General features: G+C 46.1%; 1 protein-coding gene across 1 annotated transcript in view; it reads right to left on the reverse strand.

Annotated features, from left to right (window-relative positions):
• The window catches only part of lrpprc (leucine-rich pentatricopeptide repeat containing), a 79,571-nt gene that overhangs the window by 25,966 nt on the left and 28,379 nt on the right, over positions 1 to 25,226 (reverse strand). The window contains exons 23-30 of the mRNA XM_083775146.1: positions 21,720 to 21,927; positions 15,797 to 15,921; positions 13,551 to 13,657; positions 6,152 to 6,220; positions 5,928 to 6,018; positions 4,240 to 4,382; positions 1,574 to 1,841; positions 542 to 668 (exon numbers count right to left, since the gene is read on the reverse strand). Coding sequence (XP_083631272.1) covers positions 542 to 668; positions 1,574 to 1,841; positions 4,240 to 4,382; positions 5,928 to 6,018; positions 6,152 to 6,220; positions 13,551 to 13,657; positions 15,797 to 15,921; positions 21,720 to 21,927 — 1,138 coding nt within the window. The remainder of the gene's footprint in view (positions 1 to 541; positions 669 to 1,573; positions 1,842 to 4,239; positions 4,383 to 5,927; positions 6,019 to 6,151; positions 6,221 to 13,550; positions 13,658 to 15,796; positions 15,922 to 21,719; positions 21,928 to 25,226) is intronic.

The raw sequence follows: 25,226 nt of genomic DNA on the forward strand, positions 1-25,226 counted from the left end.
CAGGGTTAAGAGCACATGGTGCTGCCGAGTCACTCACATGTCTCATATCATACCAACAGGGTTAAGAGCACATGGTGCTGCTGAGTCACTCACATGTCTCACATCATACCAACAGGGTTAAGAGCACATGGTGCTGCCGAGTCACTCACATGTCTCATATCATACCAACAGGGTTAAGAGCACATGGTGCTGCCGAGTCACTCACATGTCTCACATCATACCAACAGGGTTAAGAGCACATGGTGCTGCCGAGTCACTCACATGTCTCATATCATACCAACAGGGTTAAGAGCACATGGTGCTGCCGAGTCACTCACATGTCTCATATCATACCAACAGGGTTAAGAGCACATGGTGCTGCCGAGTCACTCACATGTCTCATATCATACCAACAGGGTTAAGAGCACATGGTGCTGCCGAGTCACTCACATGTCTCATATCATACCAACAGGGTTAGGAGCAAGGAGTGCTGCCGAGTCACTCACATGTCTCATATCATACCAACAGGGTTAAGAGCACATGGTGCTGCCGAGTCACTCACCTGTCTTTCACCTGCATGGCCTCCTCCAGGCTTCCCTCAGCCAGCAGCGAGCGGATCAGGATGTCGTACGCGGCAGGACTCACAGTCACCCCTTTTTGCTCAGCGTCTTTCAGCAAGTCATAGGCCTCTGTGGAAAGAGTTAAGTACCGGTAATTAAGTCAAAATTTAAGATTTTTATTTTTTATGACAACATTTTGATAGGAAAGACACTCAAAAAGAGCAATAATGGTGAAATTAAATTAGGACCAACAGCTAGTGACAATTCAAGTTTCTGCTAGCCCCATCTATTAGAGTTCTCATTTTCTGCCCGAACCCGACCCGGCCGGGCCGAGCCTCGGGCTCTGTGATTTTCTTCTTTTTTCAAGAATGTTATAATAAAAATAGCAATTCTGTTATTTGTGTAATGTGTAGGCTATATAGCCTACAAGTATGTATTTATTATGAAGAGGGCTGCGCTATGGCGATTCACTTGTGACAGGAGGAAGACGGAGGAGTGGAGGCGGGGGGCTTGGAATGGATTACTGACTGCGCGCATGCAGGCAGAGAGAAGTGAACGGTGGGGTGGTTGATTAACGTTTATACCGCTGGCTGGCCTCTGGTTTGCGGCGCACCAAATGAGCTTCAGTTCATAATGCTAAATGTTTTAATAAATCGGATTGGATTATCGGATTATCACACGATAGACTGCAACATGACGAAAACAGTTGGCCATGCATTAAAGTGGCGTTCTTTTTTGTCTTTGTCGGGCTTTATCGGGCTTCGGGCCTAACATTATGGTACTTTTTAGGGTTGGGCCGAGCTTCAGGCTGACCCAGTTAGGGCCGGGCCGGGCTTCAAATTTCGGGCCCGAAACTCTACCTCCTATGCACAGTTTGTGTGTATGTGTCCGTCTATCGGTCTGTTTGAGCACAGAATGTGATGAATGATGAGTGTGATTTTTTGTTTTAACCCCTTGCCAGCCTTTTTTACTAGGCCCCCCATATCTTTCTTTTTTTCCGTATACCACTGGTTAGTGGGTTAATGGCCACTCACCTTTGGCCTTGTTCTTCTTACACAGCGTCAGCATGCGTGTTGAGTGGTTTGTCCCTGCTCTGTCGCGGTTGGGGTCGGCGGGGGCGGGGTCAGCCACAGCCATCCTACTGCTGGGGGCGGGGTCAGCCACAGCCATCCTACTGCTGGGGGCGGGGTCAGCCACAGCCATCCTACTGCTGGGGGCGGGGTCAGCCACAGCCATCCTACTGCTGGGGGCTTCAGTCAGCACCTGGACCTCCTCCTTGGTGGAGACGTCTTCATACCACGCCTGTTGAACACACACGCACAACATTGTTGTATCTGTGTTTATTGGTGGTTCTCTCTCTCTGTGTGCGCGTGTGTGTGTGTGTGTGTGTGTGTGTGTGTGTGTGTGACAGTACAATAATGCTGGAGCGGGCATGGCTCCCTGATGCTCGGTCACCCATGTAGCTACAATGGGAGGGGGGTTAAGCTGTACTGGCTGGGGGGAAATTAGGACTGGCACCCCAGGGGAAGAGGAAAGAGAGTGTGTGCGTGTGTGTGTGTGTGTGTGTGTGTGTGTGTGCGCGCGTGCTCGTCGTAATGGGGGTGACAACACCATGGCCCCAGGAGTCAGCGAGTTCATTGCCCCCAGGCAACAGTCTTCACTTCCTTTCCCATCATGCTTCAGGCTATGAGAACACTCACACGCCAGCGTCTGCGTACACACACGCCAACACACACACACAGACATGCACACACACCAACTAGGGCTGCAACTATAGACAATTTGTGTGCTTTTTAGATGGATAAATACATGGAGTATAAATTAGGCTTAAGCACTTAAACCACATATTAACTTGGAGGTCCCCCAGGGCTCTCTGCTGGGTCCACTACTACTATTGCCCTCAAAACAAATCTCTACGCATTGCGTTAGCACACATTGTGAGGCTTTAGATTTGAATTTTCAAAAGGTTGCTCCAGAATAGGGATGCCAGAGGCAGCCATATGGTTGGCATTTAATCCATTTAGGCCTGACATCGAAATTATTAGTATTATCTTTTTTAATGTTTCTGTATCTGTGGTGCTCAATATTTCGTGTCAAGGACCCCCAAAAATGCATCTGTAATTGGCCGGCCGACCCCCATCTGAAAATATGTTGTTCCAGGGACCCACCCAGAAGCAAAGACTTGAGTTAAAAACTGAAACTCTGAAAAGAATATATATAAGATTTGAGGCACATTTTCACGATTTTTCAAAAAATAGCAGACCTACAAGACCTATGAGCTTGTAGATCTGCTATTTTTCAATAGCTAAATTGTGTTTTAGCCAATTAGTTAATGTTTAAAACACCAAAATGGGTTCCCGCCCCAAAATGGGTTAACTACTGGACAAATTAGTCTGGCATTATAGAGATCCCTGCCTAATTCCTCTGAGCAGCCTGCCCCGTCTGACTGACTAGTGACTACACATCAGAGCTGCAATCCAGTTGACCCCACATGTAAAAGAACAGATGCGTCAGATCAGCACACCAACTGGCCGAAATGTGGTGATCATAGGATGAGATCTTTGAATTTGTTCATGGCTGTCCTGTAGAGATATTACTGTTTTTTTTTACCTCTAAAAGGGTAGCCTCTGACCACGTGTATCGCTATTTTGCGTCCGAGCATAGGCATAGTAACGCCCCGCCTGCCTCTGATTGGCCTACCGACACTGCCCGTCTTGTCTGTCCACTGAGGTGGACGTAGCTACGCTGGATAGTCTGATGCGAGGTTACTCCATGGTGGAAAATAAATAATACAAGAACGGTATGATACAAGAGAACTGTACGTTTTATTTTTGTAGAAGAGGCAAACTAATATTGTTTATGACGTTGGCTTTGATGGAATAATTGATTGAACATGCACGCCGTAATATGATGTGATTTGGGTGTTGTTCTAAATGAAGTGTTTACGGTTGATTAATGTGTCATTTATTTGTATGTGTAAACTTGAAACATTATTGTACTGTAAAAATTTCTATTTTCCCTTGATCTTTATCTTTTATAGTATAATAGTAGTTGACTGTAATTACCGGTATATAAATACATGATAATCAACACTAACACTTTATTTAGAACACACCCAAATCAAATCATAGTTGATTGAACACACACGTGTGTTCAATCAATTATTCAATCAAAGCAAACGGCATAAACAATATTAGTTTGCCTTTTCTACAAAAATAGAACGTACAAGTTAGTTACAAGGCTGCATTCTCCAAGCTGTCATTCTCTTGTATTATTTCCCACAACGGAGTAACCTCACATCTCGGAGGACAGTCGAGACGGGCAGTGTCGGTAGGCCAATCAGAGGCAGGCGGGGCGTTACCATGTCTATGCTCGGACGCAAAATAGACACAGTATAGTGACCACTGTTCTCTACCAGGCTATGTACATGTTTTAAAATTATTTCCTTATTTTTGAGGGGCGCTCGCTAGCCCCTTGAGTGTGCGTGTGAACTTTAGCGATGATTTGATTGGCTGATCACCCCATAGCGATTTGATTGGCTGAGAAAAGTATATATATTGAGGATAAAAAGTGGGTGCAGAAAACAGAAGATGCCAATTGCGATTGGCCGGAACAACATTAAAGTGAAGACTCCAATTGTGATTGGCCGGAATGTGATGATGAATGACGATAAGAGTGCCCCTACTTCATTTTTCTTTACCTCAGGCACCTCGAAGGGCACCTCCTGACCGTTGCTCTTCAGGATGTCGGCCAGTAGGAGCAAGGTCCTCTCCCTGGGAATCACATTCTCTTCCTGCATCTTAGTCCACGTCGCCTCTGCCTTTTTGAAGTCGTTTGTCTCCTCTGACATTGACAGGAGAAAAAAACAAAACAGGAGCATCAGTGAGGCATCACTTGTAACTGCTGAAGTCAACCAATCAAAACCACCGTGAGGCGACGGGGTCGTCATGTTTTTTCACATCTCGTGCACATATTGCATCTTTGCATAATATAATAATAACCAGTATAAGGATAACCAAGACCCCTTCATGTGTGGGATGGCGGCTGATGTGCACTGAGGTGTGTGCAGTGCATCAGTTACACTGGGGTGTGTGCAGTGCATCAGTTACACTGGGGTGTGTGCAGTGCATCAGTTACACAGAGGTGTGTGCAGTGCTTCAGTTACACTGAGGTGTGTGTAGTGCTTCAGTTACACTGAGGTGTGTGCAGTGCTTCAGTTACACTGAGGTGTGTGTAGTGCTTCAGTTACACTGAGGTGTGTGCAGTGCTTCAGTTACACTGAGGTGTGTGTAGTGAGGTGTGTGGCGTGTGCACTGTGCAGTGCTTCAGTTACACTGAGGTGTGTGTAGTGAGGTGTGTGGCGTGTGCACTGTGCAGTGCTTCAGTTACACTGAGGTGTGTGTAGTGCTTCAGTTACACTGAGGTGTGTGCAGTGCTTCAGTTACACTGAGGTGTGTGTAGTGCTTCAGTTACACTGAGGTGTGTGCAGTGCTTCAGTTACACTGAGGTGTGTGCAGTGCATCAGTTACACTAAGGTGTGTGCAGTGCATCAGTTACACTGAGGTGTGTGTAGTGCATCAGTTACAAACCAAGCTACCTTATGAGTGGCTTTTGAGCTCCGTACAACTAACCAGTGTATATACTTGTGGTTGAACAGTCTCCGTCAATTGCATATGTGGGCCAGTGCGCACCCCCCCCCCCCCACACACACACACGCACACTGTAATTTCCAACATGTGCTTCCTGCTGAGAGACAGCAATCAGCACTCTAATCTGCTCAACTGTGCGAGACCCTTGGCTACGCTGTAATTTAGGAAACACGGTAACTAGTGTGTGTGTGTGTGTATGGGAGAAGGTAAAAATGGGCTGACAATCAGCTTTAACACTTCAATCATTGGGGTAACCCTCTCTACTGCAATCACACCATGCTTCCTCCTGCACTGGCTGACTTCATTCACTCTCACTTACATACCACACACACACACACACACACACACACACACACACACACACACACACACAATTATGATGTCACATGGGATGCATTGTTACTTATAATTAAGTACAGAAACAAGTAAGACGCACAAAGCGAACGCAGCTCGTAAATTACAACAACAACAAATTATAATAAATTATTATTATTATTATTATGGAAACGATAATTGCGATTAACGATATTAACGCGATAATCTAAATATGCTTAAAACTTAAAATGGCACTTTTGTTAACCACTGGAACCCCCAGCATCCCTATTCTGTTTCGCCAAACATAACAAGCTACAGTTTTTTTTAATCACGATAAACGATAATAAGGATTATCGTCCCATCCTTACAGACTGATGGGACAAATAGACAAAGACGGGAAGAAGAAGGGAAGCTTGGTCCTTACTGCATAGACGGAGGATGTAGCTGTACATCTCATCGCGGTCACACTCAAACAGCTTGGCCGTCACCTCCACCATCTGCTCCAAGGGCTCCATCTGGACGCAAAGAAATATGGGTTACAGTAGAGTTCATTTCTTATGGTTGCATTTTACATCTTTACATCCTTCCTCAGAGTGGTGATTTAACTGAAATTTTAACGATGCATGATGATGTGTGCATAGGCGTTACCTGGAGGTTGACGATGCATTTCTCGGCATACCACTGCAGGCGTCCAGCCCTTGCCCTCAGCCCAGGAGTCTAAGAAAAGACAAATTAAAACATCTCAGTATGATCATAATTAAATACTGTACTGCTGTTCTGAATGGCATCCGGCGGTGAACTGTCCATGCAGGTGTGGGTGTTAATCCTACTGTACTATACGTGGCCATTGTACACTGGCTGGGTGAAATCGTACCAGGACAAACTGGCATTACGCAACATCTGTACAAAACTGTTACGGCCCCAAGTGGCCCCATATAGTTAAGCAATATTACACGAGAGGGTGTGGGTTAACGTGATTATTGCCACGACAGTGATGCGGTAAGGAACGAGACAAAGTCGAGTTCCGCAAGCATCACTGAAGTGTTACCCAGAAGTGTTAACAGTTACCCTTAAAACTAAGAAAATGGCTGAAAAAATATATTTATTTAATGACAGATGTAGTCACCACGACCACAAATGTCCCAAGAAACCTCTTTTTTAAATATCAATCCATACAGATCCATCTAGCGGGATTATGCTTTTTTGAAATAACTAGACTATCATTTGTTTGATGCATCTCGACATGTCATGGGCCGACATTAATCAACAAAGACACTTGGGGTAGGTACTAGGCAGAATCATGAATTATTCTGACATTATCATACATTATGAATTCTGCTATTGTCATTGTAGCTTTAGCAACCAGTAAGACGCCCGAGGGCGAGAAGCGACCTTAAAGCGACCCTAAAGGGCGAGGTCATGGTCATGCACCGGCCATATATGGAGCGTATCTTGTGTACAGGGTGTGATGAGGCCAGATCAAGATATGGGATGTCAGAACAGGTCAGCTCCATACAGTAGATGGAGATCTAAGGGTGGCAGCGGGGGCAGTGTATTGAATGTACAGGGTTTGATGAGGGCCCAGGTATAGGGCCGGGGCCTTAATTTTCGGGCCTGTTGAGAACTCTAGTTTGAACTCTAGTTCTGGCCAGACGACGGCGCCGCTCGTCGGCAGTCTCCTCCGTGAGAGAGTGGAGGTCGTACTGCTGGGGCAGATCGGCGTGTGCACGCATCAGCCTGGGTGATGTCAGACTACTGGCGGTCACTTTGGCATGGGATGAACTTTGACCAATAAATAACAATGACCTGTACAAACAATCACATCACACACACACACACACACACACACACACACATAAACCCTTCCCACCCCCCCCCATTCAAAGGAAAGAAAAAGGGAAATAAAAGGAAAAATAATACATTTAGCACAGAAACGAAACATACACAAGTGAAAATAATACTACAGTATACAATAGATCACAGTTAAGAGTTTTTTAGAAAATAAAAAATGAAATAAAACATTTATGTGCATACATACCTCAGCCTGTTAATGATAGGTGAGAAAAAAAAGGTTGCCACATTCTGTCAAATACTTTCGTTTTAAGAGAAACGTCATATCTTATCTTTTCCATTTGTAGCAGGTTGATCAATTCTGCTAGCCATACATTAAAAGTGGGTACTTCCACTCCTTTCCAATGGGTCAGAATATTCCTTTTTGCGATAACCATGCCATATTGTATGGCTTTATGTTAGCGGTCCAGGCACCTTGGCTGGTAATCCAGTCTGGCAGTGTGGCCGCGGGTTCGACTCCCGAACTCGACGGCCTTTACTGCATGTCACCCCCCCCCCCCATCTCTCTCCCCATTTCCTGTCAGCCTACTGTCTGTCCCTCCATAAAAAATATAAAATAAAGGCGAAAGCCACATAAAAAAAAAGATTAAAAAAAAAAAAGAAATGCATTGGTATTATGTATTATGTACTAACAATAGATAACACATAATACTGATGCGGTCTTACAGTCCATTGTACTGTCAAAGTGCATCAGTATTATGTCTATCTACTGTAGCATGGCATTGGTATTAGTCCAGGAAGACACTGATGTGTCAATAACTTAAGCTTTAACAACAGAATGGACGTACATTCAGATAAGTTCAAATGTGTATAGATAGCCTAGGCATGTGCTTATGGGCATATGTATGAAAAAAGGAATACTTGACACGCAAAATAGACACGCTATGATTAGGGCAGCTTAATGGTTGTTTTTTTTACACTATAAGGTCCTTTGTTTAGACTGGGCTGATTTAGTATGGAACAATATAAGGCTTATGTTCCCATTAGCCCTTTTATCCCATGGTTGGGATAAAAGGCAATTGTAATTATCCTTGTAATTATGCCATTTTAACGTAAGACAATACAATGTTGTTGTACCCATGACCTTTTTCTGGGAGGGGGTTTTAATTGCCAGCACAGAACCGATCAAATCATAGCTATGGAGGTATGCAAAGCACTCATTGTGTCATTGGAAAAAAAAAATCCATCACATAGTGGACATCATCTGGTTTCTCACCTAGAAATAAAATACTAAACCGTCTGTCAAAATTAAATATCAGTTCAATCCATGCGCTCTAGCAACTCCACTGGCGCAATGTGACCAATGACAGTATACGCAAGCGTACCAGAAATAAATCTTTACACGTTATTTACACTTGCAATTAAATGTTTCATGATACTGAATCAATTCCCAAACGTTTATCAAATCAAATTACACACATGGTAACATGTGTCAAAATTAATAGTTCCCTGGTGCGCACTCGGGGCCACTTAGCAGATGTTGTGGTAGTGTGAACGATGCGTCTCTGGACCGTTGAAGTGTATTCGGATACGGATCATTCCAATTTGAATGCATGCGTACCTAAAGAAGGAAGTGGATTTTTTGTTTTTTTTAAGAACGTGGCATAATCTCTAGTCGACGAGCCAAGCGTCAACAAAAAAATCACACCTGTGTGAACCGAGTGGTGCAACTCCCCTCCCCCCCCCCCCCCCCTCCTCTCTCTCTCTCTCTCTCTCTCTCTCTCTCTATCAACAGTGCAGCACTGTCTCTGTCTCTCTCTTTCTGGGGCCCCTACTGGTACATACTCGTGCTCATTAACCCATTCTGACCTGAGATCAGATTCATACGAGGTTTCCGCCGGACACACACTGGTCTGATGAACCCATTCTGACCTGAGATCAGATTCTAAAAAATGTCAGTCGTTCTTCGGTTTTTCAAAAAATAGCAGACCTACAAGCTCGTATCGCGCCACTCGGTGGCGCGATATGAGCTTGTAGATCTGCTATTTTTAAATAGCTAAAGCATAACATGATGCTGACACCAAAATGGGTGCCCGTTCAGAATGGGTTAAGGTCACATAGGCGGACACAGAGTCACAGGCATTGCTGTTCCTTGGAGTGGTTGCACCAATCAAAAAAACCCACACAGATGCGCAACACTAGCGCATTTCTGAACGCCGCCTGTCTCCTGCGTATACGTGCAGTACGCGCTGATCTTATTCTGCGGACTATATGTCGGGCTTTGGCATCGTCTCCAAAGTAAAACTAATAATAACAACGCTGAAGTAGAATCCATAGCAAACTAATCAAACACGACACTGGAGCACAGAACTGACTGACACAGTGGATAGCAGGCAGGCTGACAGTGAAGTATAACGGCAAAGAGGCGACGCAATGCAGTGTGTCCGGACTTATTGGAGACAATGTCGCAGAGTTGATGGTCAGTGGCCGTGCGCGCCAGCCATCAAGCACACCGCCACCTAGAGGCTCAAAGTGTGTTGTGCAAGTATACTCGGGTGGGCTAGAATCAAAGCCTGATGTGAATCATGGCCAGCGGGGACCAGGCAACCGTATTCGGGAACGGTTCAAATAACTCAGTCCGTCTCAGTGTGAATCCACTGTAAGATTAAAGTAGAGTAAGAGCAAAGTGATTATTGTCAGAGAACGGCAGAGATCAGGATTTAATCTGCAACCAGGGGATCCTCCTGTTTTGGTACAATCTGAATAAGATTAGAAATGAGAATCTCTATCTCTCCGGTAATCTAGCTCAGAGACCGAATGAGAGAGCGAGAGAGAGAGATCTCCAAGGAAATTAATCTGAACTGTGGGATCATGGGTGCTACAATCCCCCCCGACAGCCTCTTTTGATGTGCTGACATGTCACACCATGAGGCAGACGGCAATAACATCATCATTCATATTTCCCCCATTCCTGTCGACATCCTCCTCTCCTCTCTCACGCCTCCTCTCTGCCTCGTTCATCCTCAGAAAACCTTCTCCTGCTCTCTCTCTCTCTGCCCGCCTTTCACTTTCACCGCATCTCTCACACAGCTACCTTATGCCGGGTCCCTCCGTCTTTCCACCCACCCACCCACCCGCCCGCCGCCCATGGCATTATGTTCTTACACCACCAGCCAAAGGCACAAAATTAACCCATTTTGGACTGAGGTCGATTTTTAAAAAGGCTTCCAAATCCTAAAAAAAAATCTGAAAAATCCATGTTTCTATGTCAGTGGTGCTCAACCTTTTTCATGTCAAGGACCCCCAGAATTAACTATTGGGCCACGGACCCCCCATCTCAAAATATGTAGTTCCAGGGACGCCCCCCAGAAGCAAATATTTTAGTTCAAAATGTTCGCTCTGAAATATATATTAAATGATTTGCGCCACATTTTCACGATTTTTCAATAGCTAAAGCATAACATAGCGCTAACACCAGAAGGGGTTCCCGCACAAAATGGGTTAAAATGTGTTGCTCTCTCTGGGTCTGTCTGTAATCTGCTTAGGGAAAAAGGCCTGGGTGTTTGGGCTCCCGTCTTTTTTCCTCTCTGATTCCCCTACTTGGCAAAAAAAATCCGCCAGGCTCAAAGAGGCCCCTGGAAAGTCTACATACACGGCAAAAATCCTGAGTGTCCGTTTAACTTCCAAGGGTGTAAAAATGGACCGTTCGGACACTCGGGGCTTCTGCAGTGTGGTTGCATCCAACATACACACGGCGCCTATAAGCCCCTCGAGGCAAATCTTCCCTATCAGAGCAGAAAAGAAAATCCATGGGACTAAGGAACACACACGCGCGCGTGCACGTGTCCTGCACATGGGTGCACATGCATACAAACACAGCCTTTTTTACAGATAAACCACCACCAAACAGACACACAAACACTTCCAGAAACAGAAATGGCGAGATGGACAACTAGGTCAGATTGTAAAGAAAATACATTACATATACAGTACATGACGGCACGCTATTCATAGTATCGAGTACTACATGCGTGAGAGTATACCGGCTTAATGTATTCACGTCTGTTAATATGGTATATGCACGCAGTTCTCTTTCTCTACGGAATCTTTCACGTTACAAAATACAGATTTATCGAATATATATTTAGTACCAGTAACTACCAACTTAATCTTGCTCATGTATGTTAATCGAATAACTGAGATTGGACTTTTTATAAAATTTATCAATTTGATTAAGCATTTAACCCTGTATTACACTTTATTGTGCAATTGTGGAGTACAACAAAATTGCTGATCTACAAGCTCACAAAGCATCGCAAAGTGTTGTGAGCTGTCAGTATTATTTTATATTACCATTCATGGATCTTAATCGAGGCAAAAGTTTGAAATAATTGCGATGGTGAAGTTATATCTCCTAGCCCTATCTCACATACCACGCACACACCACTAAGTGGTCAAATAGACTTAGGCATATTACAAAGGGACAGACCTTAACCCATTTAGACCTGAGCTCCATTTTACAAAATGAGCCATGTTTCCATGTCAGTGGTTCTCAAACATTTTCATGTCAAGGACCCCCAAATTATATATATGTAATCGGCCACCGACCCCCATCTGAAAATATGTTGTTCCAGTGACCCCACAGAAGCAATGATACGAGTTAAAAATGTTCGCTCTGAAAGAATATATATTCAAAGATTTTCAAAAAATAGCAGACCTACAAGCTCATAGCGCTATGAGCTTGTATATCTGCTATTTTTCAATAGCTAAAGTATAACACCAAAAGGGGTTCCCGTCCAAAATGGGTTAACCTCTTCTTCTCACCTATACGCTTAGATTAGAGGCGATTGCCTCTCCATCTCAATTTCTAATGTTCTAATTCATCTAATCACCTTCCTGCTAAGTGGACACACACACACACACTCTCCATAACACATAAAATAACGTAATGGCATACCACTCTTTGGCAATACTACCTCACCTTGACCATTACACCCACACATACAGTACGTAGTGCGTGCACACACACAGTACGTAGTGCGTGCACACACACACACACACACACACACACACACACACACACACACACACACACACACACACACACACACACACACACACACACACACACACACACACACACACACACACACACACACACACACACACACACACACACACACACACACACACACACACACACACACACTATCTATCTAACTATGGGCATTTAGTGCGAAATTGGCCACCTCTCTCAATTATTACATTTAATTACCTGTGATTAATCCACTGCCAATTATACCAAACATAGCCTAAAGTGAGACACCACTCTGTGGGGAGCACTTGACGCCGTCGCGGGATAAAAAAAGGTAGCGAGTGAGACGGGTAGATGTATCAAATGTGGTTTACACTGCCCTGAAGCTATACTCCTCTCGCCTCTGCGCGTAAAGTGTAGTTAATGACCACAATTGCTCACTAACCCGGGTCAAGTTTACCTCTGTCTTTGTGGGTTAACCACTTAACCCCCTATACTTTGTCCTACGATGAATAGTTAAAGATAGCAGATCTCCGCATTGTGAGCTTGAAGATCCCCCCCCCCCCCCCCCCCCCAGAAGCAAAGATATGAGTCACAAACGTTCGCTCTGAAAGAATATATGTTCAAAGATTTGCACCTCATTTTCACGATTTTCAAAAAAAATGGCAGACCTACAAGCTCGTAGCGCAGCACTTGGTGCCGCGCCCAGTGTGGATAAACTTTTACACTTGGAACGCAAAAAGGTGTGGGACACGGCTAAGCGTTGGTCTGTCCGGTCTCTGGCACATATTCTATTGACACCAAGGACACTGGGGTACATATTTTCAATCTGTCCACGGGGCTATTGACGGCTCTAATCTCACGTAGCATAGAGCTGGCACACAGCCTAGTCTCTCTGCTATAAGTGGGATAACGGCCATGAGTAGGATGAACACTCAGATAGCGACATGTCAATATTTAAGAGGGTTTGCTCAATCCTCAAGAGGGTTTAAATCCTTCTTTGATAGTACCCGAGGACATGAGAGAAAGATAGAGAAAGAGTGAAAGAAAGAGAGGGTTGGATTTTTGATCAATGTTTTTCCAGACAATAAAAATGGCCTGAGTTTCCCCTAAACTCGTCACCCGTTTATCCACCGATCTCCCATCCTTCCATCCATGGCCTGGCTTCTTAGATTTGTTGCTTTTGTTTAAAAAATATAGTGTGTGTGTGTGCGTGCCTACCTCTATGATCTTGCGGGCCTCACGGTAGCGGGCCGTATGCATGAAGGCAAAGAAGAGGTCATACAGCATTGTCATCTCTCCTCGCTCCTGACGCACAAAGTCCATGGCTATACTCAGAGAGAGGGAGAGAGAGAGAGAGAGGTCTTAAGAATAAACAGCTAATAATACATGGATGAGTAGACAGACACACACACACACACACCACATTCTATTATTTTCCCATTGATTGTCATAGTCTGCAAAAAATTGCGAGACCTCAAAGCAGGCTTAGCGCTGCTTAGCTCCACACACAAAAATGTGTGGGGGCGCACACACACACACACACACACACACACACACACACACAAGTCTAAGCCCTCCAGGAAACTTGCTAAAGCACTCCGCTCAGCAGTTTGACTGTACAATGCTATCTCAGTCAAACAGCCTCAAAACAGGTGAGAAGCTATGCGCGCACACGTGCAGTCGTGCGCACACACACACACACACACACACAAGGTCAAAGCAAACATCCGATACAAACAGAATCGCCTTCACTCTTCTTATTGTTATTCCAAGCTTGTGTTTTTAGCCCTGAAGGCTTCATATATGGTTAGCGATGGCTGGCAGGTAACCTCCAACCACATCATTAAGACCATCTTCTGTCTGTCTGTCTGTCTGTCTGTCTGTCTGTCTCTGTGTGCGTGCGGAGCAGAATAGTGACTGTCCCAGTGTGTCCCACCATTGCGGCGTATGTCTTTGCAGGTGTGTGCAAGCCCATTCCATGCCATTATGAGACAAATAAAACATGACCTTCTAGTAGGTCACATGTATTGATGTACTGCAGCTGCAGGTAATACAATGTATGTGCGTTACATTTAGGTGAGCCAACCACAAGGCCACTGAGCTGGTCCAGCGGGTGTATACTTGTACATGAAGGCCGTCTCGCGCTATAGAGAGTCTTGACCTACGGGCCACTTGGCTCGGCAAGGCTACATACTGTATCTACAGGTTAATAAATAAGGCTACATACTGTATCTACAGGTTAATAAATAAATAAAGGTTACCGGTAACAGATCTCTACTTTGCCCTCAACATGTTCCGTTAAAAGTGTCCAGTAGGCCCACGGTTCTCAAAGTGGGGACGCATAGCCAGGTCCGTAAAATAATCCAGATTAATTAATTGAAATGCATGCCGTCAGCTTTTGGCACATCATTCATAATAGTAGTCCATCCATGTATGACTATGAAATGGGTCTGAATGATTTCGATTGAAAAAGTTTCTCCCCACCAAAAACATGCAGTAGGTGACAATGGATTGACCGTAAAATCACCAGATACACATTTAAAAATGGAACCAAAAAGGAAACGTTTATTTGGTTACATTTGTACATTCTCCGAGTTACAAATGGATAAAATAATAATGAGGACTTTACTGTGTGGGTAGGACTAAAACTGAGAAATGTAATGGTAGTTTATTTTACAAGGAAACCCACAGGCATGGCGTTTGTACGGACGAGCATGTGAAGCGCGGGTTGAATGGTGCGCACAACAACAACAGACTCTCGAGTACCATTCAAAACTTACGGCCGCACATCACCACCACTCTCTCATTGCATTAAGAGGGGCTTAATTAAATAGAATAATTCATTTCAGTGCATGAGCCAATAGTTTACCAAGCTTGGACTTGCTTCATAAATACTAATGTCCTGTTTTATATGCGTGGCTGACACTGCTGCGGCAGAGAGCAGAGGGGTGGACAGTGAGAGGGTAAGATGAGAGGACATGGAAGGAAGGCAGGGGAGGAGGAGGAGAGGAGGAGAGGAGGAGGAGGGGATGGAGAGGTGCTCGACCTCCCACACACTCCAGAGCCACTCGCCCTCTGAGGCACGCCAACACTTAACCCTTAAGCCCACCGTCGTGATAGGAGCCGCTCAAAACAGCGATCGTCTGTCGCGCTTCAGCCCGGCGAGACCTCCTGGCCTCCAACCTCTCCCTCTCTCTTATGCGCTCTTCACAGCAAACATGTTCCAGTGTTGATTCATGCATTTGTAACTCTAAAGTGGTACAATTTGTAACCCAACAGACGCATTTGCGCGTGGCCTCTAGGGGTGGCCACTGATAAGGGCGGCGTTTCTTTATTGTAATAGTAGGACATTTTGAGAACGAGACGAGTGTTGGAGGAGACGAGAATAAAGCTGGAGGTGGGTTAAAATGCAACCGGTGTTACAAAGAAAACGGCCGAGCAGAGATTTGAGACAAACAACACACCTTTCTGCAGCAGATCGGTGTCTCCTTTCTCCACCAAGGCCACGATGATGTCAAAGATACGAGGGATCTGCTTGAAGCGCTTGTGGCAGTCGAAGGCCGCTTCCAGGGCGCCCGTTGTGTCGTCGCTGCAGACACACACACACACACACACACACAAACACACACACACACACAAAAAGAGAGAGAGATGGGGGGGGAGTGAGTTGGATGACAGATATGTCCGATTAATGATCACTGTATGGGGATTGCGAGGGCAGTGAATAGAGGGCACACGTCACAGATGGTATTGACCTTGAGATTTCCCATCTGACCTCACGACAATACCGGTTCTTCACATCACACGACAGCACTACCGCGGCAGATCAGACCTCTAACCTCAATATCGCACACGCACACACACACACACACACACACACACACACACACACACACACACACACACACACACACACACACACACACACACACACACACACACACACACACACACACACACACACACACACACACACACACACACACACACTCGTTCTCTCTCTCCCTACCTCTCCATGCCCTGTGTGGATGTACAAACAACGAGGATGAGTCGATGAGAGGAATAAAGACATGGTGTGTGTGTGTGTGTGTGTGATTGAGAGAAAAACATTGAGTGAGAGAGAGAGAGAGAGAGAGAGAGAAAGTTGGGATGGAGAGAGAGAGAGAGACCACTTGAATCCACCGCTCTATCAATCTGCTGATTGGGTAATTACCATGTCAATCAACACAGAGGTGAAAGCAAGACTGGGCTACTGGTGGTATAGGGAAGCAGAACCAACAGAGAGAGAGAGAGAGAGAGAGAGAGAGAATGAGAGTCACTCAGATATAATATCTCAAGTGTTTCCTCGCCCTCATCGAATGAGGGACTGCTGGACGAGAGCAATACGCCTGCTGCCCTTGTCCCATAACCCATTTTGGGGCGGGATACCCCTTTTGGTGTTTTAAACATTATGTTATAATTTAGCTATCGAAAAATAGCAGATCTACGAGCTCATAGCGCGCCACCGAGTGGCGCGCTACGAGCTTGTAGGTCTGCTATTTTTGGAAAAACCGAACGACGACTGACACAGAAACATGGCTTTTTCAGAAAACTGTCCGGATGTAGAAGACATTTTTTTTAGAATCTGATCTCAGGTCAGAATGGGATAAACATGAAACACTTCCAAGGTGGAGTGGGGAGGAGGGTGACCTTGGCTTGGCCGGAACGCAGGAGGAGGGGAGGAGAAGTACAGAGGGAGGGAGGGAGGGAGGGAGGAGGGAAAGAGAGACGGACGGATGAAGTGATTGGGGGTGGAAGGTAAAGGGCCTCCCGCTAATTGAAATGAAGAGGGACAACATTATTCAGCGGCGGCAAGTGGAGAGGCTGTTCAACTGCACAACACTCTGATTGGACGACGAGAGATCAGAGAGAGAGAGAGAGAGAGGAACGATAGAGAGAGAATCAGAGAGATAGAGAAACGATAGAGGAAGAGAGAATTAGAGGGAGAGACAGAGAAATGGCTATGCATTTGGTTCCAAAAAATGTAATGTGGACGAGATGAGCATGTGATTTCGGCTAAATTGCACAAAGGCCTCAACTGTTATGTGAAACATACACACACACACACACACACACACACACACACACACACACGCGCGTCCATCTCTCCTCCTCTGTCCGTACACTTCTTCTACACCTCTCCTTGCAATCCCTCCTTCCTAATGAGACGTCTTTTTAAGAACTCCCCCGTCACTTCTGGCGAAAAAGAAGGTTCTAGCGGTGCAATTACCCCCCCCCCCCCCCTACACACACACACACACACACACACAACCCCAAAAAAAGCAAGACGGAGGATGTTGAAGGATGGATAATTTCCCCTAGGTACAATTTAACTGTCACTTTGCGTTGCCATTTACTTGCAGCATGCGTGCCTGTTAATGTCCCCAACTTTGCATGTCAGCCACTTTCCAGCCAATTAAGCCCTGAAAAAAAAGAAAACTATAACGAGCGCCTTTGCATGGCATTAAAAAAAAGACGATGAAAAAACCCTGAAGGATTAGACAAGGAAGCTCATTTCAGCCTCTCTCTCTCTCTCTCTCACGATCTTTTGTTCCAAATACGTTTGGCAGACCTGTTATCAAAGCCACTGTCCTGGCGCGCCGGGTGGGAGACTGTGTCTTAAACGCGAGTGCCCTGTGTGATCATGACACCACTAGGCCTGCTGTTTGGGGTTGAAAGAAGGGCAGCGGTGAATCAACGTGTGCACATGAACACACATCTAACGTACATGAACACATGAACACACATCTAACGTACATGCGTATATACTGTACAAAGCCCCCCTGCTGAGGATATTTACACAACAAGTGCACAACCCGGATTTGTGCTGGATCTCTCACTCCTCAACTCCTCACTCCTTTATCCGCGCGACTACCAGTGTTCTCGCCAAATTAAAACTCCTCTTGCCTATAGCTTCATGTCGTACACCAAAAATAGCCATTTGTTTAGCAGGTCTGCTATTTCGTTAAGTATAAATCGAGATAACCCCTCTGCCATAATTCCCCTCTTCTCTTGCATTCTGTGACCCCCTGACTTTCACCCCTCTTCTCTCAACTCTCCATCCTTCTGCAATACCCTTTTCACTTGATCCCCTTTTGTAAGCGGTCAAACAAACTGATTATTTTGTTCGAGTCTCCTCCCTCTCGTCTTGCGGGCCTGATTAATCTCACTCGCGAGAATGGGATGAAAAGTGTGAGCGAATGGATTTATTCTCATCCGTCTGGGACACTTGTATTGTTGAGACGTATTGTACATCTGCTCCGCAACGCTCTCATCATCATCTGCCAGCTTTCCCCCTTTGTCAGAGTCATTAGTGTCTGGTGTCGCTATAATCACTCCCTAGCGGAGATAACGGCGCGGCGAACTGGCTATAGCCCGTGAGGCTATAGCGATGTTAGGCCGCACCGCGCTGAAACGGAAAGGGTTCGGAGAGTAATCGGGGAGGCAAGGCAGCGAGCATGACGGGCTGTCAGGAGCTCTAATCTGCCAGAGAAGTGTTCATTAAGTCATTAGCGCTGACACGGCGATGAAGACAGCCCACCACCCGGGAGTGACACGCGCCTTTGTCCTCCCTTCCCTTTCCTTCTCTTCCACCCTAGCCTTCCCGATCCTCCTTCCATCCCCACTATGCCCGACCGTCCGTCAGCCACCCTGTGTTGGGAGGACGGAATGAATGAACGGGTTGGTGAAAGAGAACATGCATAGGAAAGGAGATTCGTTTAACCCATTTAGGCCCGACGTCGAAAAAAAAAAAAAAAAAGTTTTCTAAATCACGACAATTTTCGGAAAGATTCGAGGCGCATTTGAACGATTTTTCAAAAATGGCAGACCTACCGAGTGGCGTGCTATGAGCTTGTAGATCTGCTATTTTTCAATAGCATAATGTTTAAAACACCAAAAGGGTTCCTCGCCCCGAGAATGGGTTAAACCTTGGTCTGGGACAGTGGTCGTGGATTTGAAGATAGGGCGACAACATTTAAAAGAATGTTAATATTATTAATATTATTAATAATTAAGTTTCCACAATCATTTAGCGATAATAATTTAGCCCCGTTATACGCTTTGTTGTACAACCGTGTCATCAGAAAAGAGTCAGTCAAATCTATTCTACAAGCTCCTTTACTGTCCCCTCGGTGATGAATAGTACCTGCCATCTAATTTTGATTATTTCGACGTGCCCAAAATAGGGATGCCGGGTTTAAAGTATAGCCATCAACAGGCATGCTCAATCTAACTGGTGATGACTGATGGATGATGCGCCAAATTGTGCATAGCTCTGATCATGACATTATTGAGACCATAATCAAAATATACAGCAAAAATATTACTTTTTGCACAATTTGTACAGCAGTCCATATACCCAGGTCCACTGAAGCTGTGGTGGTGGCCCAACACCTCAACGAGACGGTATTACGTTGGCTTTTCCCTTAATTTGACACCGGTCTGTAATGTGTGTGTGTGTGTGTGTGTGTGTGTGTGTGTGTGTGTGTGTGTGTGTGTAAGCGTGCGCGTGTGGTTGCTGTTGATAACCCAGGAGTAAATTAGCCTGCTAATCTCACAGAGCAGCGATTAGCGAGTGAACCCGCTAGCTCTGTTTGTGCCAGAGACCTGACTGCTGCAAAACAAACAGCAGCAGGGGTGCTCTGGTGTGTGTGTGTGTGTGTGTGTGTGTGTGTGTGTGTGTGTGTGTGTGTGTGTGTGTGTGTGTGTGTGCGTGCGTGTGTGTACAAGCAAGCTTCACGTGCAAAGGTGTGGACTTGGCTTCTCTCTCCAAAACATGTACAAGGGGGAGGGGAAATGTGCGCGTGTGCGTGTGTGTGTGTGTGTGTGTGTGTGTGTGTGTGTGAGAGAGACATGTGTGTGTGTGTTTGTAGGGGCTGTAACGACAACGACACACCACATGGCTGTGGCAAATCCAGCAATTAGTGCTCTGTGCATAATTAACATGCTAATGAGTTGATTTACGTAAAAGCTGTACTGACAAATAGAACGAACAAACACACACACACACACACACACACACACACACACACACACACACACACACAACACACACACACACACACACACACACACACACACACACACACACACACACACACACACACACACACACACACACACACACACACACACACACACACACACACACACACACACACACACAGCTGAACAGACGGGAGGGGTGGGGCCGTTCCAGTGATCTAGGGGCCGATGCTCGGGAGTTCATTTGCATATTGGCGTTTTGTTTTCTGCAAGGCAGCATCGATGGCCCTTTCTGACCGTGCGAGTGCAAACGCACACGATGCATGGCATACTTGTATGGGCAGAGGGGGAGGGGGGGGGAGTGCAGCTGGCAGATCTTCCAACAAAACAAAGGCTGGATGGAACGCAACCATCTGATGTGAACACACACACACTCGCGCACACGCACCAGAACACAAGGGGAAATTTCCACATCCGCTCTCTGTCTGAATTGCTGACCCAGAATCTAACCCCAGCAGTGATCATGGGCGAGATGAGTAAATCAAGCACACGCACACTCACACACTCACACACACGCGCACACACATCTTTTGGGTTTGGGGAACTTTTAACAACTTTATAGAGCACGACACAATGGGATAGCGAAAAGTGTGTATGTGATTTAACGCCTTTGTGTGTCCATGTGTCCTTTTATGTTATGTGTGAGCGTTTAAACACGTTTAAAACGCATGCGATTAATTAAAAATGGATCACACATTTCAGAGTGCAATTAATTTCCTCGGTTCTCTTTCAGGCTCTCTAAGCACCTGCTGATCCTTTTGGGCTTTCTGACTTCCCATAGTTTTTGTAAACAAAATGGCATAAAGGAAGGCAGGGGAAATGCTGTCTGGATGGGGGGGGGGGGGGGTTGTTTAATGAACACATTCAAAATTAAATCCTTCCTGGGAGCTCTTCTGGACAAAACAGACATTACCTGCAATCTTTGTGATAGCGACTTTAAATATCACTTATTTTGTTTAGCTCCATATAGTGTATACCCCCCCCCCCCCCCCCCCCCCCATGTAACTTTAACAAGAAATTAATATGAGGCCAACTTGCGATCAAATCGCAGAAATGCGTAAAAGTCGCTCGTTTGACTGATTCTAGTGCGTATGTGCGTATGGCTAAAAATAGCAGATCTACAAGCTCATAGCTACGAGCTTGTAGGTCTGCTATTTTTGAAAAATCGAAGAACGACTGACATAGAAACATAGCTTTTTCAGAAAACTGTCAGGATGTAGAAGACATTTATAGAATCTGATCTCAGGTCAGAATGGCTTAAGTATAGGTGTGCGACGTGCGTGTGTGAAATGTGGGCCGTACTTCTTCAGGTAAGCGGTGATGAGCGGCGAGCAGAGGTTGGCGGTGGGCCTGGTCAGTCCCAGCGTGAACACCGTGTCTTGGAGACGTAGGACGCCTTCGATATCACCCTTGGCCCCCACGTTGGTGAACAGGTGAAAGAGTGTGGCGACGTTGGTCTCCTTCAACATCACCTCCTTGTGCCTCATCTCCTTCAGGAGGTCCACTGCCTCTGTGATGGAGAAAGGAGAGGGATGGATGGAGAGAGAGACACGTTTAAAACACAGAGAGACAAAGACGATGGGAACTGGAACTGCAACGTTGACGACGAGATCTTTGTCTGGGGACTAAAGTGATAGTGACAAGGAGGGAAGGAAGCGAGGGGGGGGGGGGGGGGGGGGGGGGGTGGGAGAGAGAGAGAGAGAGAGAGAGAGAGAGAGAGAGAGAGAGAGAGAGAGAGGAAAAACAAAGTGAAAAGAGAGTGAAGGGAAACAGAAAGATCCCGTTTAGGAGAGTGAAAGAACGAGGGACAGAAAGAGTGCACGAGAGAGAGCCAAAGACATGGGAGAGAGACAGAGAGAGGCATGCAGGTCCGCCATGGGAGAGAACAGGGTGTGTAAATACGATAAAAAAGACCCCCTTTAGCTAATTCCATGTGGGGAAAACAAACCCACGTTAAAACAGCATTTTGTGTGCACAGCGGGGATGCAAATCCAGCCCCGTATAATGCCAACTTGCCACTAATTGCTACTTGCAGCTTTCTAAACGAGACTACAATTACCGGACCCCTACAATGGAGGCTGGGCTTTTTTTTTTGCTGTGGCCGCGCCGAAAGAGCTCAGGGGGATTAAATTATAGGTGTGCGGTGAGGAGCGGCCCCGCCGTAGCCCCCTGTGAGACCCCCGGGGGGGTGGGGGGGGTGGATCGGTTCGGTCGAGCCTGGCCGGTAATGGAGGGTATTTTGCTGGGCTCTCTCGTGCCCATCTGGCCAGTGGTAGGATAAACGCTGAACACCGTGTGTGTGTGTGTGTGTGTGTGTGTGTGTGTGTGTGTGTGTGTGTGCGTGCGTGCGTGCGTGTGTGTGCGTGCGTGCGTGTGTGTGTGTGTGTGTGAACACGTGTGAATGAATGCAGCTGCCGCGTATCAAGACCAGGTTATTAAGATGCGTTTACTCTCCATTTCGATGGCGGCTAATGGGCTGACAGCGATATCGCCGCTCTCCACCACAGACACTAATCAACAACAGAAAGGCTGAAGAGAGATGCAGAGAACACAGACGGATAGCCAGTGGCGGACAGTAATCTCTCAACAAAAACAAAAACAAAAACGATTCCGAGCTGCGCTACTACTATATCTGTCGGCCGGGGCCATTCAGAAGGTGTTATTATACATTGTTGTTAGTGTGAATGAAAACATACCCGGTATAGGTGCCCAAGCGGAAGAGAAGGGCTGAGGGCAGACCAAATGGGCGTATAACATCCTGTTATCCATATTCTATATAGAGGGTATGCGCGTGACATCATCAAACCAGGAAGTTATGCAGGAATGAGTGTCAAAAAACGACTTTCTGGCCTTGACCGCCCAGACATCCAAAGAGAAAAGTCCTGTCTGATTGCATTAAACAACGTTAAACAACGTTTGCATGTTGCTTTGCCACTCGATGTGCCATTCACTTTAAGCATGCGCATACCCTCTATTGGGTGGTGCCCACAGAGGCAGATTCAGAAAGAAACAAACAACCGAGGCCGCTGTTTTTTTTCCCCTTCCCAGATTGGGTGGACAGTAACAAAAGGTACAGTATTTGCGTTGATTACTAACTATTTGCGTTGTGTACCCATTTTGAGTATCTGTATCTGTACTTGAGTAGTTGTACTCCACTTCATTTATTTACCGTATATGAAGGGGAAAGGTGTATTATTAATTCTTTTAGGAGTTCCTTTCAGGAGCAAGAACCTAAACTAGATATTATAGACACAATTCCAGTCGTCATTTCAAGGACAATTTGTCAGTGTCAGTGTGATGAGTAATGTGAATAAATGCATACACGGAGGAAAGTAACTATAAGTCGCGGATTGATGGAATATGCAAAATAGCCACGTAAGAAGAAGAAGCTGAACTAATTACTCTGGAGGATTAAGGTCAGGGTGAAAAAGAAATATATAAAAAGCTGGCATTGGGTACAAAGTATAGCCTTGATGGACTGGCGTTATGAGTAAAAAAATGCAAGGGATCTCTCGCTGACTAGGATTCTCCAACTACATCTCACTCTCTTTATCCACCCAACCGCACCTTATATGGGCAAATGGAGCTCCCCCCCCCCCCCCCCCCCCCCCGCCTCTCTCCGTTTAGCCACTATGCATGTCCATCAGCTCATCCAACTATCACACAAACACATGTGCATGTGTGCGCGCACGCAGGCCCATGTGGATGGGCGAGCACGCCACATAAACAAACATCACGCAGCCCATTGGTTAATCTAATGTTCCACAGATTGACTGCAAGCCAAGCTAGCCCCCCCCACTACCACCACCACCACCACCGCCACCGCCATCAGACAAGTTTTGTTTACCAAAAGGGTATGGTCAGATAACAGAGCCCCCCTGAGAGCAGGTCACAGAGGAAAGATGAGACGGATAGAAAGAGCATTTGAAGTAGAAGGCATGTAAAATGATGTGAATGTCAACCCTCAATTTGAACTTAAGTGGGCAACCTGCTCAGCTGCAAAAAAAACCTGACCCATCGGCGCAGTGGAATAAAATGTCAGGGAGAGGAAACTAATGTAGAAAAAGGATGAAGTTGCCTGGAGACTGGGTGGGGGAGGTTGAAAGTATAGGAGACTGAGAGGTGTGAGAAAAAAAAAAAAAAAAAAGCCATTAGAGGGAGAAATAAAGAAAGAGAGAGAGAGAGCGCGCGAGGGATGCCAAGAAGCATGGTCTTCAAGCAGGCCTGGAGTAGCGACGGTGGTGGAAGCCGAGGCGGACTAACGTCTGGGCGGGGGCAGGCTAACGTCAGGGCTAGCCATGTGTACTAATGTGGATGACAAGTCCCCCCACCATATCCACACTCTAGCTAATGGCGAATGCGTCAGCGTCGCCTATACAAACACAACCCCCCACACACACACTCGTATACTAACCGTCATCTCCGCCAAATGCCTTTTGCTTGAATTCACATGCAAATTGTGTGTGTGCGCGCGAGTGTATAATGTCCAAGCACTTTGGCGGACATGATCTGCCATTAGCATCGGGGCGGATTTCAGTAATTCCGGAAAAATACATACAGTCCTGTAATTTTCCCCTCTCTCATTTCTCACCGACCGCGAACGAGGCGTTATCGGGGCGGGGGAGGTTTAGGGTGGACAACAAAGAGTGACAAGCTTCCAGAAGAGAGGGTGAGAGAGACGGTTGAGAGCAGAGGAAGGGGTGAGGTGAGGAGAGGAGCGACACGGGGAACATTTAGCCTGTCATTGTGTGCACAAAGCCAAGCGGCAGCATTGATAGTAATTTGGTCTTCAATGGGCCTGAGGGAAAC

Source organism: Protomyctophum parallelum (genome assembly GCF_964188405.1).
Source record: "Protomyctophum parallelum genome assembly, chromosome: 10".
Lineage (NCBI taxonomy): Eukaryota > Metazoa > Chordata > Actinopteri > Myctophiformes > Myctophidae > Protomyctophum > Protomyctophum parallelum.